This window comes from Cataglyphis hispanica, chromosome 15 (assembly GCF_021464435.1).
Source record: "Cataglyphis hispanica isolate Lineage 1 chromosome 15, ULB_Chis1_1.0, whole genome shotgun sequence".
Taxonomy (NCBI): domain Eukaryota; kingdom Metazoa; phylum Arthropoda; class Insecta; order Hymenoptera; family Formicidae; genus Cataglyphis; species Cataglyphis hispanica.
The window spans coordinates 2,606,575-2,626,990 of record NC_065968.1 but is presented as its reverse complement, the minus strand read 5'-3'; the positions used below and the strand labels follow the sequence as shown (position 1 = coordinate 2,626,990).

The 20,416-nt window shown below is 37.1% G+C and overlaps 3 protein-coding genes across 17 annotated transcripts; 2 read left to right on the top strand and 1 right to left on the bottom strand.

The window, feature by feature from the left end:
• The first annotated feature begins 3,089 nt into the window (after positions 1-3,089).
• LOC126854978 (zinc finger Ran-binding domain-containing protein 2-like) lies at positions 3,090-6,642 on the top strand. 9 transcript variants are annotated; one of them, XR_007688173.1, is made up of 8 exons: positions 3,092-3,565; positions 3,685-3,737; positions 3,970-4,051; positions 4,481-4,820; positions 4,946-5,043; positions 5,152-5,203; positions 5,346-5,408; positions 5,665-6,642. XR_007688173.1 is itself a non-coding variant. In XM_050602211.1 (8 exons), the coding sequence occupies exons 1-7, from the start codon at positions 3,495-3,497 to the stop codon at positions 5,386-5,388; spliced, it is 726 nt and encodes a 241-aa protein (XP_050458168.1). In that variant the 5' UTR covers positions 3,093-3,494; the 3' UTR covers positions 5,389-5,408; positions 5,665-6,642. The 9 variants fall into 9 exon arrangements, 7 of the variants coding, with proteins under 7 accessions (XP_050458172.1, XP_050458171.1, XP_050458170.1 ...); XM_050602211.1 differs by having other exon boundaries at positions 3,093-3,565; positions 5,152-5,190; XR_007688172.1 differs by having other exon boundaries at positions 3,094-3,565; positions 5,152-5,190; positions 5,346-5,492.
• Positions 6,643-6,840: 198 nt separating this feature from the next.
• LOC126854971 (protein BCL9 homolog) lies at positions 6,841-13,233 on the bottom strand. Of its 5 annotated transcripts, none has more exons than XM_050602194.1 (7): positions 12,133-13,233; positions 11,772-12,010; positions 11,144-11,438; positions 10,700-11,058; positions 10,100-10,619; positions 9,780-9,981; positions 6,841-9,626 (listed from the first exon to the last, which is right to left on the bottom strand). In XM_050602194.1, the coding sequence occupies exons 1-7, from the start codon at positions 12,416-12,418 to the stop codon at positions 7,766-7,768; spliced, it is 3,762 nt and encodes a 1,253-aa protein (XP_050458151.1). In that variant the 5' UTR covers positions 12,419-13,233; the 3' UTR covers positions 6,841-7,765. The 5 variants fall into 5 exon arrangements, with proteins under 5 accessions (XP_050458151.1, XP_050458153.1, XP_050458154.1 ...); XM_050602196.1 differs by having other exon boundaries at positions 11,772-11,983; XM_050602197.1 differs by having other exon boundaries at positions 10,166-10,619; positions 12,133-13,232.
• A 2,074-nt stretch (positions 13,234-15,307) lies between these two features.
• Positions 15,308-18,748, top strand: LOC126854977 (integrator complex subunit 12). 3 transcript variants are annotated; one of them, XM_050602207.1, is made up of 5 exons: positions 15,308-15,406; positions 15,948-16,125; positions 16,197-16,559; positions 16,696-16,768; positions 16,854-18,748. In XM_050602207.1, the coding sequence occupies exons 2-5, from the start codon at positions 15,967-15,969 to the stop codon at positions 17,060-17,062; spliced, it is 804 nt and encodes a 267-aa protein (XP_050458164.1). In that variant the 5' UTR covers positions 15,308-15,406; positions 15,948-15,966; the 3' UTR covers positions 17,063-18,748. The 3 variants fall into 3 exon arrangements, with proteins under 3 accessions (XP_050458164.1, XP_050458163.1, XP_050458165.1); XM_050602206.1 differs by having other exon boundaries at positions 15,328-15,474; XM_050602208.1 differs by lacking the exon at positions 15,308-15,406 and adding an exon at positions 15,437-15,583.
• The last annotated feature ends 1,668 nt before the right edge of the window (positions 18,749-20,416 follow it).

The following is a 20,416-nucleotide window of genomic DNA, read 5'->3' as shown; positions in this document are numbered from 1 at the left end:
AAATGACAGCAATGTGAGTAAACTTTTTTTCTCACAAAAGAGACTTGTAGATTGCATAAATGACATCTGTATAAACAATTGTAAGATATTGAAAATTAATTTAGATTATCGAAAAGTCTCGGCATTTCAGCGAAACACTGATCGCAGAAGTCAAATTTATTTTCCAAAAATCTTAATTATAATACGAATATCATATTAAGAGAATCATGCCGATTAAAGAGACAATTTATCGAAGAATACTTGTTTAATTTTAAAAATGATGGTTTAAGAAAGATAGATGCCATTTTTTAAATAGATTTGTCATATATATATATATATATAGTTTAAGCTAAATGTTGATTGATAAGAATTCAAGGAATTTTGGTTAAATCATCGATTGCTTTTTGATTAAACTTTTATACGAGAAACATAGTATTTCAATTATTAAGTGTATCTTATATTGGTTGTAGGATATCGTATAAAAAATAAAAATCACAAACTGAACTAAAATCGATCCGACGATTTGTCCACCTAAAATCAATTTTATTTTTTTCTTTCAATCAAAATAAGATTTAAAATATATTACGTTATTATTTTTAAATATAAATCGACATTTTACAATCTTTTGAAATAACAAGAGCAGATTTAAATAAAAGAAAAAAAAGGATATTTTGGTCGACTTTACGCTGTTTTACGTAATTTTTCTCTCTCTCCCTCTTTCATTCTTTTTCAATTTATGTTGCAGATTGCGATCTTTGCAACTCCCTAGTTTGGGGAAAAATATTTTTGAGTTTTGAAAAAACTTGCATCGCTGGTAAATACGAGCGGTCGATCCCTCAGAATCATCATTGTATAAATGTATTTATATATACATACTTATACAGGGTATCCTAGACCACTCGTACACCCCTTTCAAAAACTAAGCATTTTAGAGAAAAACATTTTGAACAAAAATTGTATGATTTTGTGAGGAACATAAGATGGTGTCATTGGTTTGATCTTGGATGGCATCGTTAAGGTCAAGTCAAGGATATCTTTAATTTCTTAAATGGAATCCCCTATTTTTTATTACATATTCTTATAGCTTATGTCGAGAGCTTTCCAAAACACTATAATAAAGTATTTTTTCATTAAGAATTTTCGAGATATTTTATACTAAAATAAATCAGATTAAGATATAAAATAACTAAAAAAATTCTTAATGAAAAAATACTTTATTGTAGTGTTTTTGAAAGCTCTCGACATAAGCTATAAGAATATGCAATAAAATAGGGATCCGTTTAGAAATTAAAGATATCCTGACTTGACCTTAACGATGCCATCCAAGATCAAACCAATGACACCATCTTATGTTCCTCTCAAAACCATACAATTTTTGTTCAAAATGTTTTTCTCTAAAATGCTTAGTTTTTAAAAGAAAAGGAGTGGTCTAGGACATCCTGTATATTATATGTCCTGTAAGGGTATTCCGTAAAGACCGTAACAACGCTTAAGGGTAAATTCTTGAGATCATTTTAAGATGATTTTTCCTCAAAAATATCAAGGCATCAATAATTTCTGTGTTGTAAGCTTTTTACGAACTAAACTTTATAGAGAGTTGAAATTACCTTCTTTAGTTAATTAATTTCAAATAGAGTTAACTTTAATAGAGAGAGAGAGAGAGAATTTTAATTTAAGACCTAGTTACAAAGATATATGATGGAAAAAATTGGAAACTTGTCATTAAAAGAAAATGTTGACCTCTCTCATTGATGACATTTTTGTTGAAGAAAAATCATTTAAAAATAATCTCAAGAATTTACCCTCAAATGTTGTTACGCTCTTCATGAGACATCCTGTATGTTATATCAAAAAAAAGTACAGGTCTCTTCACTCGTTCTTCTCAATGCAACGATGACACTGAGGAACGTAATGATACTTTGCACCGAAATTTGCTCGGGCGGAATTGAACTCGCTCTGTAAATTTTGTAAATATACGTCCAGATGTTTGAGTAAATAAAAAAACAGAAATGCAATGAGCCGGGATGCGAACGAAAATTCATCCGAATGGAATGATAAGGAACAAGATATATAACGAAGTGTTAAATAATAATTACAAAGTGCGACTGAGTGCGATTGAGAAAGAAATGTAGAGAAATGTTTGAAAGACAAAATCGTTGCATTGAAAACCGCAGATTTTCTCACGTTACATAATTATAAAATTATATCATTTGACAACCGAAAGACGCGGTTTTGATTTTATAAATTGAAAAGTTCCAAAAAGATATATATTTATATTTATTTCTTGTATCACATGTGTATGTCATGTATTTTGGGCGAATAATGTAAAGGAAAAGAAAATCAACGCAGGGGATGACATAGATCGTGACAGTTGACGCATGGGAGGTTTAATTATCGTTATCGAACATTAATTAAGCCGCCATTATTCTATTATCACATATATTATACACACACACCATATATATATATATATATATGTGTGTGTGTGTGTGTGTGTGTGTGCGCGTGTGTGTGTGCGTGACAGCGAGGAATCATATATAAAAAAGCATATATATAGTTATAAATATCGTAGCGTGTAGTTTTACATATTATACCCATCTCACACACACACACGCACGTGTGGAAGTTGCATTCCAACGTCTAAGTTTTTAATGAGACAAAAATAAATTACTTTGGTCAAAGCGGGTTTGTTTCTGACTTTCGTCTTCTTTACTCGCAATTCTCCACGCCTCATCTTAACATTTTGACGTTTCTAACCAATTGTCATTTTTTTAGAAAACGTCACACTGCACCCATGACAATGAAACTACATATAAGAGGGGAAACTGACAGAAGAATATTTCGATATCATTGGAAACTCTGACTCTTTGTGTGAACGAGGCCTAAATAAATCCGCCTATCACCATATGTCAATAGCAACAATGTAACACGTTACATAAACAATGCACGTGTCTTTTCCGCTTGAATCAGAGAGGAAATTATACAATCTCATTATCTATTTACACTCCTCGCGGGATGACAATTCGAAAAAAAAAGATAGAGAGAAAAAGTATTGTACCTTTACATTCGCGGCTCGGGCGAGGGGGAGGGGGTGGGGGGGGGGAGAAAAATGTAGGGAATTCGCGAGTCCGTGACGGAGAATGTCGGCATTGCTGCGTATTTCGTGCGTGCACACGATCATCAGATATCACGTCGCGTTCATCCGAGTCGTACGATCTCTCTACGCTGCTGGCTAATCACCGCGGCTCTAATGCCACTCGTCGCAGCCTCCTCCGTTGGATAGGCCGGATCCCTGTCCAGGATGCAGTAGCTACGGCGCGTCAAGTAGCGGTTGATTCGACGACGATCCTGCACGGGTACGGTATAGTGTAAACTGATAAGCGGGTGTTCGTCGAACAGAAGACCGCTTCGAAGGTTAGACCGAGCGAAGCGGAGCACAAAACGGCCCTTGTCGGAGTCGCAGAGGAGAGCTCTACAAGGCAGTTACAATCGACGCGGCGAACGTAAACAACGTGATGGATGCTAAAGTGGACGACGAAAATCAGCGTAGCGTCAACGAGGGTGACTGGATCTGTCCTGACTCTCAGTGCGTATAATTTCACTACGACTCGTCGATACCTTATACTCACGCCCAAGTATTTTATATGCTACAAATTGGAATCGATATACGTGATTTTTTAATCTCTCGTTTTTTTTTTCTTCTAGATGTGCCAATGTGAATTTTGCCAGGAGAAATTCCTGCAATCGTTGTGGAAAAGGTATGCAATTATGCAGAGTAGAAACGCTACTATTATGTTAAGTTGTTTTTTAAGCTGTAGTAACATTAGTTTATATTAATTTATAAACCTAGAATGCTATTTTAAATGCATGTTTTAAATAAAAAAAAAAGAACTGAGATTTAGAGAGATGTTGAATATTGGAATATTATTAGATTTATTTAACATAAATGCAAAGCATAGATATTTTTTATTTAACAATCTTTTGATACAGATAGAAGTGAATGTCCAAAGAAGAAAAAATTGGGTCAAGAAATTGGAAAAGCAGCCGCGGAAAAGAGTAGAGGTCTCTTTAGGTAATATCATCTTCAGCATTTTTTATTATATAGAGTCATTTCTTATTAAGTTTTAAAAAAATGAATTATACATGTGTAAAAATAAGTTTGTTGTATAGTTGGCGAATAATAGCTACACATAAAAAAATGGAGTAAAAATTAAGGACAAATATTTAGAGTAAACTGACTTTATCTGTCTATTTATGTTACTAACATATTTAAATTTTAATAGTATGTACATTATATTACTAGAATCAATGTCAAAATGTCAATTTTTAATATTAAATATATATGTAAAAATAGATAACACACAAACACAGGATATATATTGTTTTACAATTAAATCTTGCATGTGTGTATGTGTGTGTGTATACAAAGATTACCATAGGATAAGATATGTATAAATTTTGATAATTAATGTGATAATTAAGTGCAAAATCTTTATTGCAGCGCGGACGATTGGCAATGTAGCAAATGCGGTAATGTCAACTGGGCTCGCCGACAGCAGTGCAATATGTGCAATGCCCCAAAGTTCGGCGAGATAGAGGAACGCACAGGATACGGAGGTGGATATAACGATCGAGGAGTCGTCGAATACAAGGAGAGGCGAGATGACGACGATGAATATGACGAGTTTGGACGGCGCAAGAAAAAGCGGAAACTTGAAAAGAATTCTGACGATGATTCCAAGGATTCTAAATACAGCAGCCCATTGCGTAGTAAACCTAGAGATAAGGAGGAAAAAGATGAAGTGGACGAAGAGGAGCAAGAAGAAAATGTTAACGTAAACGTAACTTGAAAGTGATATAGATTGAAGTGTGATATCAGAAGAGACGAAAAGAAATAAATTTGCACTCTTTAATTGCGATATTTAAAAATGCTTCAAATGTTTAATTAATATTTTATAAATTACAGGAGGATGAAGAGGAAGAGGACGAGGAAGAAGAAGAGGATGGTGATTTATCTAAATACGATCTTAGCGAATGGGATGATTTTGTACCAGCGAAAAACAGGTAATATACAGTATTGTTAGTTTTGTAGTACTTTGTAGTACAGTATTTTAATTATAAAATATTGTAAATTTCTATTTTTTTTTTTTATTTTTTTTTATTTTTTTTTAGTACGAACGGGAGTACCATGTCAGAAGCGCAACGGTCAAGGTAATTAATAGCGGTAATGCAATGCAAAATATATCTGTTACTTAGAATGTTATTTCAATATCATTGAACATAACATAATTTCGCTTTCTTATGTTAAATTAAATATAAATCTGTATTTAAAAAAAAAAATTATAAGACATAAAACCTATTTACAGAAACGGAGATGATCGGCGCGATTCAGGCACATCCAACCAATGAAAGGCTGTACAGAAGGACAGGTTTGACTTGGGTTTCGGGTATAAAATTGATTATGATGATCAGTTGCAGACAGCATACAGTGTGATGAGTTATTGCTAAATAATGTATAGTCCCAGATCCTTAAGACTTAAAGTATAAGCTTGCTTTTATTGCGATTATATATCTAGATATATCGCGTAAAGACATCGAATAGAGATTATTTTAAACGTAACAAACTTTTAAGAAGCGCGAACACGCTTCTCATTCGATGTATGACTTCTTTTTTTTTTTTAACAGGTTAACAGGAGACTCGAAAGAGACGCAACCAGTTCTTGGCAACTAAGAGATATACACAACGCAACAAGATTTAGTAATTTAGTACGCACCTTTGGATATATAAAGTGGCCGATAATATGTGACTTATTACAAAGGAATCGACTAACAATAAGTTTTACATTTATAATTGAGCTCGTAACTTCTTGTTGATCCTAAGGAAGCGAAATGTTAGGTCTTCTATTTGCGCGAGTGTATCGTTGTTGGCGATTAGCAGAATTCAGCGACAGACATACTTGAGCGCAAGTAGTATGTTTTGCTAGAACGAAATACAAGATTGATAATTCCAACATGAATCTATAGAAGAAATTATACACAGAGCTCGTTTTACAAGCTAAATATGACATTGTAGAAAAAGATCTTACTCCTATGTAAAAGATGGTGTTAACGCTCTGCGCAGGTCCGTCGCCGCAGTGTTCTAAGATTCCCATTACTTTTTATCACAAACGTAAAATATGTCGATGTGTCACTCTGCTTCGTATTGCTCAAGCTGCCGGAAGGAAGAAATTTACTTTTCTTCTTTTGTCCCCTTGTGTCTCTCTCTCTCTCTTTTTACATCATATTTTATCTATGCATAAATTTATTCAGATTAAATAAATACAATCGTGAAATGTAGTATTAAAGAATTATTCTCCAAAACAAAGCAGATGTATTATTCGTTTTTTTTTTTTTTTTAAGAGAGACTGAAAGGGAGAATACGTTCTCTTGCTTTGACTATCACAGATTCGAGTAAATTGAAAGAAAAAAATAGCCTATGCTTACTCTTTGAGAAAAGGAGAAATTAGAGAGGTTTTCCTTTTTTTTTTAAATCAGTCGCATTTTGCGAATTGTCGCGAACTCCTATGGCCGTTGTTGAATCGTAAATCGATCAAATATCGTACTGACTTCTTGTAAATATCTTTATTTTTCATTTATAATAAAAATCATTCATCAACAACATAATTGTTCTTAGTCAATTACTTCTTATGTCGTAAGCTACAGATAAAGGGTGAGGAAAACGGGTAAAAGGTCATGATTATGCACAGAGTTGGTCATAAGGGAGGATCGATGAAGGAGCGTAAGGGACGGGCGATATTGAAGGATTATGTTGCAACAGGTGTATATATATATAATATATATATATATATATATATATATATATATATATATATATATATATATGTATATATATATAATATGTATAATATGTATATGGTATATATGTACAATAATAAATTTGAGCTTGTTTGACTGTGTTTTAAGTATTTTAGTGATAAAGGAAGGATGAATTACGCGGCACCGGTGTACCAGAATCCCCTCGCTCGTCGTACCGTACGCACAATTGTTATTTTATTCTGAACAAACCGTTATAAACGAAACGCGAAGAAAAGAGAGGAGATCTCGCTTGTTTTCTTTCTCTTTCTCTTTCTTTTTACACTCTAGTTACAATAACGTATTTCTTAATCTAACAATCTGCTCCTCGGTCGAAATATAACGACTTATAAAAAAAAAAGGAAAAAGTAAAAAAAAACATCGGATTGTACATCGGTATTTACACGTAGGCGAGTACTCCATGTCTCCATTACACAATTTACAGACAGGATCTAAAAAATTTAGGTGAAAAAAACGATACTATTAAGATTTATCGGAATAACATTTTTTTTAGAAATACGCGACCAGTGTCGTTATCAACAAATTAAAAGAGAAAAAAAAGAAGAAAAAACTTGGGTATAATATATACGTAAATAACGCCACAACAAATCAAGAATAAAATTTAAAATTTTCGCACGCCAATCATGAAGATTATCCTCGAAGATAGCTGTCAACCATACTCGTCGATAACTATCATTAATTTTCTCTGTCCTTTAGAAGAGTGCTTTGCTATATATCTATAGCACAGTTTACACTTCCAGAATTAACTTGAGTTATAATAGAAACATCTCCCTGATAGAGATGAAAGATAGAAAGAGAGCGGAAGAGAGAAAAAGAGAGGGACACTCTGAAAGGCCACCGTAAAATCGTCGTCGTCATCGTCGCGATATGGATCAATCAACACCGAGCAGTTTTTCTTTCTTCTTTCCTTTTTTTATTTCGGCATGAAAAACTGCTGATGTGAGTGTGAGTTTGGCGGCGGATGCAAATTAGGATGTGGCGGTCCGCTGCCTCTGGTACCGGTGGCGTAAAGCTGTTGTTGGAAGTTGTGAAACTGTTGAGCATAATTCGGATCGGACATACTTGGTCCGCTGCCAAACGGATTGTTCTTGAAATTGCCGGTCGCGCCGCCCATACTCGGCGGTAGTGGTTGAGTAGCTTCGGGCGGCGGTCCCAGTCCCATCGGGCTGGCCTTGTTGCCGGATACACCGTACATGCCCGCCGGATTCGGTTGATTCGGCAGATTCTGCGGCACCATGTCGGGCGGGAAGACTTTGTCGGGATCCATGGAGCCGCCCGGGAAGACGCCGCCGCCTACCATGTGCTGCATCCGCATCAGATTCGACTGCGGTCGCATATTGCTGACCGATGGTCTCATGGACGGGTGTATAGTGCTGGAAGTGTTCATGGACTGACCGTCCATCCTGGGCGAGCCGCCCATGCCGGGGATCCCGGTGGTATTCATGCTGGACGGCATACCGCTGTGTGGACCCCCCATGTTGTTCGGCACGCAGCCATTTGGGAAGTACTGTAGATTCATGGAAGGCGAACCGCCCATCTTTGAATCCATATTGGATAGTGGATTGGTAAATCGCTGAAGGAAGTCTAGACTTGGTGGGCCACGGGGTGGCGCGTGACCGACATTCGGCCTGGCCGGCAAGTACTGTATGGTGTTAGGCGCGTTGGGCTTTACTTGAACGCTCGCGCCGTTATACGGACTCGGACCGCCCATTCCATGCGGCCCGGTCATCAATCTCGGTGGAGGTCCGTGACCGGGATCGCCGCCGGGATAAGCGCCGCCAGCTGAGCCGCCGGTACCCGAATGACCGCCCATCATTCCATGACCACCCATCATCGAGTGTCCTCCCATTTTGCTGGGAATTCCGGGGCTGCCCGTGTGCGAAGTAGTGGGGCTGTAGCTCGTTGGCGGACCTGCGAGACCCATGCACATCCCGCCGACCTCACCGCCACCAGGTTCACCGCTGCTCGCGCCCATATGACAGCCACCGTTCATCTCGCCGCCCATCTGCATCATATGCATACCGGCGGCGTGCGGATTGCCGAACGGCATCATGCCAGCAGCATTGCCAGAATGCATGGGTTCATTTCCCAGCGAATTGCTAGCCGCCGTATTTGTGAGCTGCTGGCTCATCTGTGCCAGAGACGTTATCGGGTCAAAGTGATTTGTACTCATGGTGTTTAAGCCACCAAGTCGTCCGCCGACTATGTTGTTGGGATTGAGAGGCACATTGTCGGATGGTTGACTCACGTTTATGGATGGCCTGCCGCAAGCGAACGAGGCGCCACCGCCAGGTCCGCCCCCAGGTCCGCCGCTGCTCAACGACGACACTGTTGTGTTACCAGAATTATTTGGATTCACTGTGGGTTGTTGTTGTTGCGATTGTTGCTGCGATTGCGTTTGTTGTTGCTGCTGTTGAACATCTTTTACGCATGGTGGCGATGTGTCGGGTTTCATAGTAGGTGACGCCGGCACCGTTCGTGGAGGACCCATACTGTCAGGTATACTGGTGTTATGCGGCGTCGGACTATTCTGTGCACTCGCGCTGGACTTGTTGCCCGGTTTCGCGGGATCCACTGGAGTATGCGGTGCAGCGCTACCTGGTGTGTGCGGTGTATGCGGCGTGTGAGGACTATGCAAGGAACCTGCAAAGCCTCGGTTCATACTGTCCATTTGTACCGGACTCGCGCCCTCCGATCTAGTAGGGAATTGATTGTTGTTATCAAGATTTCCCGCCAAGATTCTATTGGACATCTCTGAAGAGTTGCCTGTATTTCTGTTGCCATTAAAAAAAAGACAGCATTATAATAGTTATACAAGTTATATGATTATTAATCAAAATATAATCTCACACTAAAAAGAGAGTTTGCGTTTTGCTCATAAATTAATGAAAGAATAGAGAAGAGAAATGGAAGAAGGGGATACTTACGTAGACGAATTGCCATCTTTCAGACTTGTATTAGGTTGTTTCTGAATAGTCAATTCTTGTCCTTCAAACGTGTTAAGATATTGAAGTTGAAGGGGGCTCGGCACTGGCATTAAATTTGCTTCTTTCACGGTCATTGCGGTTCCGGGATGTTGCTGCTTCTGTTGAGCTAAGGATTGTAACGTTCGGCAAAACATACCATCCACTAAATCAAAAGAATAAATCAAACTTAGAAATCATATGAAATTCACAAAAGCGTTGAACTTTATGCGCAGCAATAAATTTATTCAAAAAATAAAAAAAAAATAAAAAAAAAAACATACCTCTGCTCCTTATCCTTACCAATCTGTACCAATCCATTACCGGTTTGATTTTACCAGTCCACTTACCATTTGGTTGTTGATTGGTAGGAAAATCGAGAGAAGTATCCTTTTGAGCATTAGTGCCGCTAGGACTGAGAGCAGCGATATGAGAATGAGAGACCGGTGTTCCTGGATTACTATGGTTTAATCGTGTCGTCGAAACGGTTGCTGTCGCGACCGGATTCGGAGAATCCTGACTCGTCGGACTTTGTCCCGGCAGGTGACTGGTCCTCTGATTACCCAGCTGGAACTGTCTGTTACAATCCGCTGGCGAATTCAAAGCAGAACTCGCGCGCGGTGACGGTAGCGACAGATTGCTAGTCGGATTGTTGGGCGACGACGGATTTGGACTTTGAATCGCGATCGGTACACTGGCGGATCGTGTCGTCTGATGATACGGAGGTGGTGGGCCTTGACTTCGCGGTACCCCACTGACCATGTTAGCACCGCGCAACGGTACGCCCGGATTACCAACCGTTGCCTGTAATAATGATGTTTTTGTTATAGATATTCCATAATTTTGTGCTCGAGTTGAAATTATCACGCACAAAGAATACATACTTTATTCTTTCCATCGAGAAATTGATGCTGCAACTTATGCCAATCCATAGACGGTGAACATTGATTTGATACGGGACCAATAGGAGGAACATTCGTGGTAGAACACGACACCGCCGTTCCTTGTGTTGTGTCCGCCAAAGGGTTGCCAGATTGTTCGTCCTTAAACAACATCAACTGCATTTTTCGCAAGGTCGCTAATTGAACTTCTCTGTGCTGCCTTTGTCTCGGTGTCAAATTTTCGTCTGGAACTTTGACACCCTGAAGCGATGGTTGTAAACTTCCTGGGCCTGGACTCGTTGTGCCACCTAACAAATTTGGACTGTGGCCCATGGTAGCATTATTAGCGGATTGAGGATTGGCTGCGAGGTAAAAAAAAAGGATGAATTAAATTAATTCTCATATAAATTATGAATTAGGATAATCGACAAATGTAATAAAAATTACCTGAATTACCAGGTGAATTCGGCACAAGGCAAGGCACTACGTCTAGATTTCCATCATCGAGTGATGGCTCGGTATTACCGAGAGAATTTCCACCATTTATGTTTCGCAAGTTGGGTTGTTCGTTCCAAAACTGTGGAGCATTTGGATCTAATGCTGGTAAATCCAGAGGTTGTTCATTCGAGAAAGTATTATTTGCATTTCCCTGATGACCTTTCTGTTTCATCATAGCAATATTATTTACGCATTGAGCAGAATTGAAGCGAGAATTTAATTTCGCTGTGATATTTGGATGTTTCTAAAACAATAAAAACGATAAATATGTATTAATGATAAATAAATGATAACATGTAACATACAAAAAAAGTATATTACTAAAAATAACATATTGTACAAAATATCTATGTTGGAAATGAATTGTAAATCAAAAATAAATAGATATACAGATGAATAATGAGGATATAAAAAAATTAATAATGCATAATTAGTACTATTAATTAAATAATACTATTTTGATAGAGAAATGCAAAATTTTTACAACAAAAAATGCTGCAAAAGTGTTGCTCGTGAATATAATAAAGAATTTACAAAGAGTATTATTAAAAAATAAATTCAATCGCATATAATATACCTCCAAAAATTTTTTAGTGGCTGGGTGTTCTAAATGATAAGCAATGAGCGATGGACATTCGCCTCTCGATATTACGTCTGCTGCTGCATTCGCTAACTGCGTAGAAAATACAAAAACGTGGTTCTGCTGTTGCATATACTGAGTATCGCCACTGCTCGCACCAGTTCCCATCTGTTTTCCCACAACATTACTAACAAGCGGTTGAATGCTGTCTGCTGTAATAATATATTCATTATAATCTATAAGAAAAAAAAAAATAATAACTTGATTAATCCAACATAAGATATACAAGAGCGCAATAAATAGAGTGTAAATAAGATATTCATGGAATATAAAAATTATAGAAATAAATTGATGTTACCAGGTAGCTCATCGCTGGGATTGTTAGGGTCTCCCTCTTGTTTAACTGAATTCAGGATCGACTGATTCCCATTGGCATTCTGATTCTCCCCAGACATTGTACCTTCGCCGTTAGACGTATCGATACAGGGATCCCTTGAGCACTCCGCCGTATCCTCTCCAGTTGTATCGTCGTTACTACCCGTGGCTTCTTCCTTAATCTTAACCGGATCAGTGTCAGGCTCATCCTTGACAACTGTGGTAGGTGGACAACAGCTGGGCTCGTTGGGCTTCTTTTCCGTTTTCATGATTGGAGCGTGTCGCGTGCGCGAACGACCTAGCGTGTCAAACCTCGTTGTTGCTGCTATTGTTGCTGAACAGCGGGAAAGGAAGAGGCATGGCCACTAGCACCAGCTGACACTAGTTCGCGTCCGCGACGCGCTGGCTGCGCGCGGCACACAGAGTGAGAAAAGAGGTTAACGTCGACCGTATGCACGGATGTCAACCGGGAGTCGGGGACACGTTCACCAGACGTCACCAACGAACCCTCTCGAGGCTCTAAACATCGCTATCGCGACTCGTCACCAGCGAAGATGGGGGGAGGAGGAGGGGGGATGCTGCGATCTATCTCGCCGATTATTTATCTTCACCGTGACTGGAGGGATGCTGCGAAGCTAGCACGCACACCACCTGGATACAGAGGCCGATTCGGCCGAGTTCGCCAATCCAGATACCGCTTTGGAAGCAGCACCGAGAGCGCGATGGCAAGTCCCCACGCGCGCAGTAAAACGAATACCGAGTGTGTATATCACCCTCGCCTCCACGGTGAGCGCATAGCGCGCCTCTCCGCTCTCCGGCTGCTGTGTGTCGCCGAGCGGTGGCGGAGTAGCGGGCGATCGACGGGTGCGCGGCGCCGTTGACGCCGCGAGGATACGCACGATCGCGACGCGGGCGATCCCGGGTGATCAACGGCGATGCATACGCGCGCTGCAGCAACTGTACGACTGTACGTGTGTCCACCTTGCCGTCGTACGCGCGAGCATTGTTCTCTCCACCTCGACTTTATTTGTCACTTCATGGTCGCTTTGATTATTTATTTCTTTTCCACGCAACGCTGCCAACTGTTGGGTTGAAAATTTTTCGTACATCAACGCAGTCGCTTGACGCGCGCCGCCGCGCCGCGCCGCCCGAGGCAGACAGAGACGGGACGATGCGATCTGACATTCGGCGAGAGAGAGAGAGAGAGAGACGGCGCGCGCATGCGCCGTCAGCCGCGCGAGAGAAATCCACGCTCGCCGCATCTCGCCGTCATCATCGTCACTCGTCGCCCGCAGGGTAACTATTTTCGTCTCTCTTTTGTTATATGCTCTTTTCGCCTTCTTCTTCCTCTCTCGATCGGCGGCTGCGGCTGTTCGAGCTATCTCCTCTTCATCGGACAATACGCATCCGCGGACGCTGCGGAATTTTCAAAAGATTTCTCGCAGCTTCTCCGAGAAATTTTTGCATCTTATATATCTCACACTCAAATTCACTTCGCAAGATTTTATTTCGGATGCATACAGAGGGAATCGAGCTCCATGCGCCTACATTCTCCGAGTTCCTGGCAAGATTTGTAGGTGTCGTCCGGCTAGTGGCGGTATTTTCGAAATTCGGATCGTGAAGAAAACGCAGAAATTTATGTAAATAAATTCGCGTTTGAACACATGCGTTTTTTTACGCGCCATATAATACTCAGAAAATTAAATAAACCATGTGTACTGTACTTTTATTATTAGAGCAATTGATGTGATGCTAAACGGAAATGTTCTCGCAAACGATCCAAGGATAATTGAAACTTTTAAATTCTTTTGTTGGCGAATCTTCACATTTCGAATGAATAGAATTATTCTTCAAAAAAGAGAGAGATTTAGAAGAAAGGAATTTTGGCGGGAACGATTGTGATACGTGAATAGGGCGAATGGTTTATACATGACGACCTAGTCAGGTATGAAATCGAAGGGATCCGTTAGGATTATGGAAGTTAGGGCACACTTGCACATATATAAAACGTATTTTTATTTATTTGCTTGCGAAAGAATTAAAAAACGTGTGCAATTTCAAGAATTTTCAAGATAAAATATACGATTACGATATAAATATATATAATACCTAATATAATGGACAACACACAATATTTATAAAATATATATAAAAAATATTTATAATTATTCGAATATTTTATAGATATTTATGTAAATATTTTATACATATTTTTGTGATCTTAAATTTAATAGATCATAAAGATTTATTATAAATATCAAAAATATTTATAAAAATATTGGAAAAATATTTACAAAATACTATTATCAATATTTATCTTTTACTTATCATAAATATTATATAAAATATATTATATTTAATCTATATTTTATTGTTATTAATATATCGAATAAAATTTTTATGATTTCTTCTTTTAATGTACATATATATATATATATATATATATATATATATATATATGTCAAAAACAGATTGTGTCTACTATTAATTGTTGTCAGCAAAAAAGCTAAAAATTTTGATACAAAAATTGTTATTAATTAAATCAACAAATTTATCGATTTAAAACATCAATTAATTTTTAGATAGTAATTTTCTCTATAAATAAGAAAGAGAAATAAAGTTGAAGTTTTTAAAATTTTAATTTTTGAAGTTTTTATTTGTATTATCTGTCGCATCTGTCATGTTCCCGATATCTTAGAATTTAAATTTGTGTAAGTATCGGTAAAAGACCAAAAATTGACTCTATACAGGGAGACCTTTTAACAGGTGCGAATCCTGCATATATCCATCGGATCGGTCGGTGAGAATGCATATAATGCATTTTTTTCTCCTCTCGCAAAAAAAAAAAATCTGATACTTTCGCAAATTTGGAAGCTTCAAATTTTCGCACTTTTCAAAATTTTAATTTATGTCACTTTCTTGCTAATTTTATTCCCCTGATACGCCACATGTCTGGGTACATTATTTTCAATCAGTTGAGAATAGAGAAAGTTTTTTTATCGTATAAATTTTCGTAAATATAAAAAAAATACATTCTTTTTTAATATAATTTTTGAAATTTAACTTTTAATTCGAAAATTGATTAATACGTTTTTTTTCTTAATTATACTGCCGATTAAACGTCATATATATATGTATATATAGCATGTCCAATAGATATTTTCACGAGTTTAGCTGATCTTTAGTTTTACGACACGATATAAACTCATCTACGTGGTTCAAGATTCACGCGATAACCTAGAATTGCCTAAAATAAAGTAATATTTCATAGCAAAAACGCTGCATGTTGACGTGATCGATAATATAAAGTCATAAATATATAAAAGTATCAATATTATATTTATTTTATAGATATTATTTAAAAATGCATGTTTTTTGCATTAATTAAATTAATTATATGTTTTGCATTAATTAAAATTTTACTGTTCTTTTCTGTAAGTTAAACTGCAAACTATATATTGCACACTTTTCTTTCTGTTATAAAATATTATTGATATAAATATATGCAAGTGTAAAAGGTATAAAAAAAACAAAAGAGCATAGACTTTACCCTTTTTCGAATAACACTTTTTGTACTCAAAAAGAGAAATTATGCGTTTGTAACTCGCTCCTTGTATATGAAAAAAGTTAATGAAATAGAGCATTTAAATTCTCAATATACAAAACATGTGCTATTATTGTCAAATATAACCTGTGACTTGAATCGCAAGGCGTCTTTATTCAATCTCGTGAATTATTTATATAAACGTAAATTATTTATATATAGTAATGATTAATTAATATAAATTGCATTGACAGAAAAGAATACATTTGAAAGATGACTCAGTTGGAATTGGATCCACAATTTACGCAGGGGCTACGCCTTTTGCACTCCACTAATAAGGATTCTGCGGAACAGCTGCGAGCTCTATTAGATGAGGCGATTAAACAAAAGTATGGGCCATCCAAAATGCTATCCAATGTGCTACATAAAAAGGTATTGCGTTTAATAAAAAATATTTATATAAGTTATAGAAATTGATGTAATGTGTCCCATCTGTTTCTCAGTATATGATGGAAGAACCAGTATTGAGTGATCACAGTAGCAGTAGCAGTAAGAAAAGCAAAAGCTCCAGCTCATCTAAGCATTCTAGCAAATCGAGCAAGAATAGCTCCCCTGTTAATCTGCCAGCACGCGACACACCACCGGACATCCTGCAGACGGACGATACTCTGGCACTGGAAATTCTAGAAGACGATCTGACATGTGTAATTTGTAAAGGGATGGACGTTGGAGCAAGAAATAGGCTTGTGGAGTGTCAAGAGTGTCATTCTTTATATCATCAGGAATGCCACGTTCCACATATCCTGGATTCGCAGATAGATGTACCGAAACAAGTATGGTACTGCTCTAACTGTTCAAAGTCTCAGGTGTGTGTACTCACTTGTACTTATAATTTATATGAGATTATCAAATTTTTAACAAGAGAAATTTAAATAAGGGTTAATTGTTTTACTTGCTCGATGTCAATGTAAATATTCTACTATATTGATTATTATATTTTAGGTTTTGAAAGACAGAAGCTCGCCAAAAACTGTGATAGAAAGCAAATCCAAAGAACAAAAAAAACCAAGCTCAAGTAAATATGAACGCATGCATGTGTAATATATTTGAAAAATAAATTTCACTTTTTAATTAAACTGTTAATTAATTAATTCTTGCAGGCACTGGAACTAAGGTGACACCAAATATTCATATTATAAGCGCAGATAAAAGATTGAAAGACATGATGAAGAAAGCCAAGCAAGATAAACGAAATACAGGTACTGCCACAAGTTCAAAGAACTCTTCATCCAGTACATCTGCATTATCCTCGGTTAAGTCTTCTCAGGATAAATCATTATTATACAAGATAAAGTCAGGGATAGAATAAATTGCGTAAGTTATGAAAAAAGTCACTAAACAAACAAGAACGAATTATATATATAAATATTGTATGCTGTAAAAATAATTCGCAACTTTTATTGAAATTATTTTATAATTGATCTTATTAACCTCTGTGTGAAGGAGAAAGGGAGGGACAATTTTTATTATTACTTTTTATGAATATATATTTTCGTACGACGAGAGAGAATAAGAAAAAGAGAGAGATTATAAGAATCGCGGCCCCTTAAGACAAAGACACAAAGTTTTAAATAGACGATACATCACTAGTGCGTATTTATATTGAAGTTTAATCTCGAATTACATTCAATCGATATTAGTACAATTGGGCCTTTGTGTAGTGTCTGAATTTCTTACTGCCTATAAATACAATTCCATATTATACAATTTATTAATAATTGTACAAACGTGCCATGTAAATTTGTTATCTTTATAAGCTTTCGCATTATTATTACAAAAATATTAAGTATGTAGAAAATAATGACATAATATTACTATAGCTAATAATTATTACACACGTAAATATCGTTTGTAATACACAAGTCTGCGTTGATAGTTTTAAAATGTAAATATACAATAGATTATTTTTTAATACCTTTTTATTGATATATTTATAAAAGGAAAGCGATAAAATTATACAAACTTCACATATCTCAAGATTGCATATTAATTGTACTGTTATATATATGTATAGCATATACAATTTCGTGTGACCGAAATCAACTCTTCGCGTACCAAGTACGCTGATTTATATACTTGTATCGCGTAAAACGCGATGCAACATCGACGCTGAAATTGTCAATGTTTATTAAAATGCACAGTGGAAAACTATGACGCGCGCCAAATATATATATATATACGTTTTACTGTATACAAGATATACATGTAAATTCCACATGTACTCCACGAATGCGTGGAGAATTAGAGTCGCGGACTAATGTAAGAATTCGAAATTAATATAACACGACTTACGTAATACACGCGACTTCGAATGGCATGTGTATTTCTGAAAAGTTCACGTGTATTTATAGTAACAATATTTAGATCTTAGCGCACCACAGAGAGCTGTGATAATTTTACACGGGCTAAGTGTATATCGCGCGTCCGTTCGATTACAATAAATCTTTATCGACGAAACCAAAGAGAGATTTTGAGTACTCGTTTGTAAAAAAAAGAGGGGCTGCAAAAATCATTGTCATTTCCACAGGCAAATTGTGACAAACTGTAATGATTCGAAGTAGAAACGAATCCACTTGAAATGCTTGCGGCTTTTCCTTCCTACGTTAACGATTATCAAGACGACACGTGGTCCATCGTGTCTTAATCGTAAGGCTAATAATTAAAAAGTCTGTACAGCTGAGAGATTGCGGGTGGGCGAAATAACGAAGAGATAATACGATACGAATCGTTTATAATACCAATATATTTTTTTGCGATTTTTTTTTTTTTTAAATGCAATTAGTCGTTTTGTCCCTACGTCCCATTGAAAATTTGGCAAGAATCATTTCGTTTTCTCGAGTGTCGCTTAAAGTCTACTCGTGCGCGGATTGGGGGAGGGAGGGGAGAAATTGGGCTGAAATACTATGTACAATGGAGAGGGGAAGAGAGTTACTCGCGAAGGGTTGCAATTGCACGTACACATACATACACGCATACACACACAAATGGATACAGACACGGTATAATACGCTCGAAATAAGCGTATTGCACGCATCTTGATGAATAGAGGACAGACGCTTTCCTCCAAGGTACATTTAATGGCAATCAAGATTCAATATAATGTCATATTAATATTATAATTTTATAATTGTAATTAATATTTCTTTTTCCATGATTCTTCACAAAGTATGCTGCTATCAGAAAGATGTATTCCCGGAAACGCTAACGAAACGAAGACGGCATTGGTAGCTCAATTATTGCTCCCAGCAATTATGTATTGCTTGCGATATATTGCCGGATAAAAGGATCCATTAAATTGTACCTTCGAGAGTAGCGGCGATCGAGAATATACAAGAGAAATATCTTTAAAGGAGGAAAATTATCGGCATCGTTCCCTCTCCCCCTCTCCCATTTTTCTCTCCTCGAAGCTTAACAAGAAGTAATCTTAACTCGAGACACGATGTTGAGATTTATCTCTATAAACTACGAAGCATGACACACTAATCGCCTCGCGAGAATCATCTCTCTCTCTCAGTCCGTTGCGTTATAATCACATACGTTGAATGCAGAATTGACAAGCTTTTCAGATTGGATGGAGTCGACTTTCGACTGTACAATTTGCTCGGAAAACTCTGCTGCGTATATCCGGATGTTACAATTATTTTTAGTAATCATGCGCGGTCTCTTTAATCGATAAAAAATTCAGCGAACGTTTACAGAAACAGCGTCAATATTTTATCATTTATCATACCACTTCTCATGACATAGCAGTATACACGCTCATTTTATTTCTATCTTATTCGCTTTATTTCTAACATATATATATATAAATTGTGTAATGCGAGAAGAGGAAAAAATAAATTTGAAATATCTTTTTAAATCGATTTTCCTCTCCGATTTAACGCAAGCAGAGTCACAAGCACTTGTACTTTCGTAAAGTATAGCGAGACGCTAATATACGGATTCTATTGGATTCAAACTCGAACGTTACTCGATATAATTTACATATCGCACGAGTATCTTCCAACTGAATTTCATGGAAAAGAAAAGAAAAAAAAAACATCTTGCGCTTGTCTGGAGGTGCCCATTGGCAGCCGATAATAAACGACGCATGTATGTGTACATGTGTATATGCGAATATGTGCGCACGTGTGTGTTCCCATGTACGTCAATCTGCACGATATATAATATTCTTCAAACGCAATGTAAAAAATTCCCGCCCGTATTCTCACCGCGCACAAATTAAATAAATTGCACCAGATATCAAAGTACTGATAAGCTCTCGGATAACGCTGCGCGATTAGAATACGGGATAAAGTTAAATATATTCTTGCGTTTTGGTTCTCCTCCAGTTCTTTTCACTTTACGAGGAAACGTACAAAAAATTTACTCGCAGAACACACTATTACAATACAGTAATACAGTGGCTCGGTGATAGTCTTGTCTCTTAAATGCAAAATCACGGCAGTGATAAAAGAAAAATGAAAAAGTGCAATATACATACATATATATATATATATATATATACATATAACTCTATTCCTTCCCTTCGCTTTCCCTTCCTAAGGGAACAGAGGACGTTTGTAGGGTGTGTTTGTAGCGACGGCAATTTTCTATCGTTGTGCAATTTTCCTCCGAAATAACGTTAACGGCAGTGCTTACATGTCGATTAAGTCATTTGTAA

Coding starts and splice junctions, on each gene's coding strand:
- LOC126854978 (XM_050602211.1), top strand. CDS start 3,495: ATGGATGCTAAAGTGGACGACGAAAATCAGCGTAGCGTCAACGAGGGT. Junction 3,738..3,969: donor CTGCAATCGTTGTGGAAAAG/GTATGCAATTAT, acceptor CTTTTGATACAG/ATAGAAGTGAATGTCCAAAG. Junction 4,821..4,945: donor AAGAAAATGTTAACGTAAAC/GTAACTTGAAAG, acceptor TATAAATTACAG/GAGGATGAAGAGGAAGAGGA.
- LOC126854971 (XM_050602194.1), bottom strand. CDS start 12,418: ATGAAAACGGAAAAGAAGCCCAACGAGCCCAGCTGTTGTCCACCTACC. Junction 9,982..10,099: donor GGTAAGGATAAGGAGCAGAG/GTATGTTTTTTT, acceptor CTTTTGATTTAG/TGGATGGTATGTTTTGCCGA. Junction 9,627..9,779: donor AAAGATGGCAATTCGTCTAC/GTAAGTATCCCC, acceptor TAATGGCAACAG/AAATACAGGCAACTCTTCAG.
- LOC126854977 (XM_050602207.1), top strand. CDS start 15,967: ATGACTCAGTTGGAATTGGATCCACAATTTACGCAGGGGCTACGCCTT. Junction 16,126..16,196: donor CCAATGTGCTACATAAAAAG/GTATTGCGTTTA, acceptor TCTGTTTCTCAG/TATATGATGGAAGAACCAGT. Junction 16,769..16,853: donor ACAAAAAAAACCAAGCTCAA/GTAAATATGAAC, acceptor TAATTCTTGCAG/GCACTGGAACTAAGGTGACA.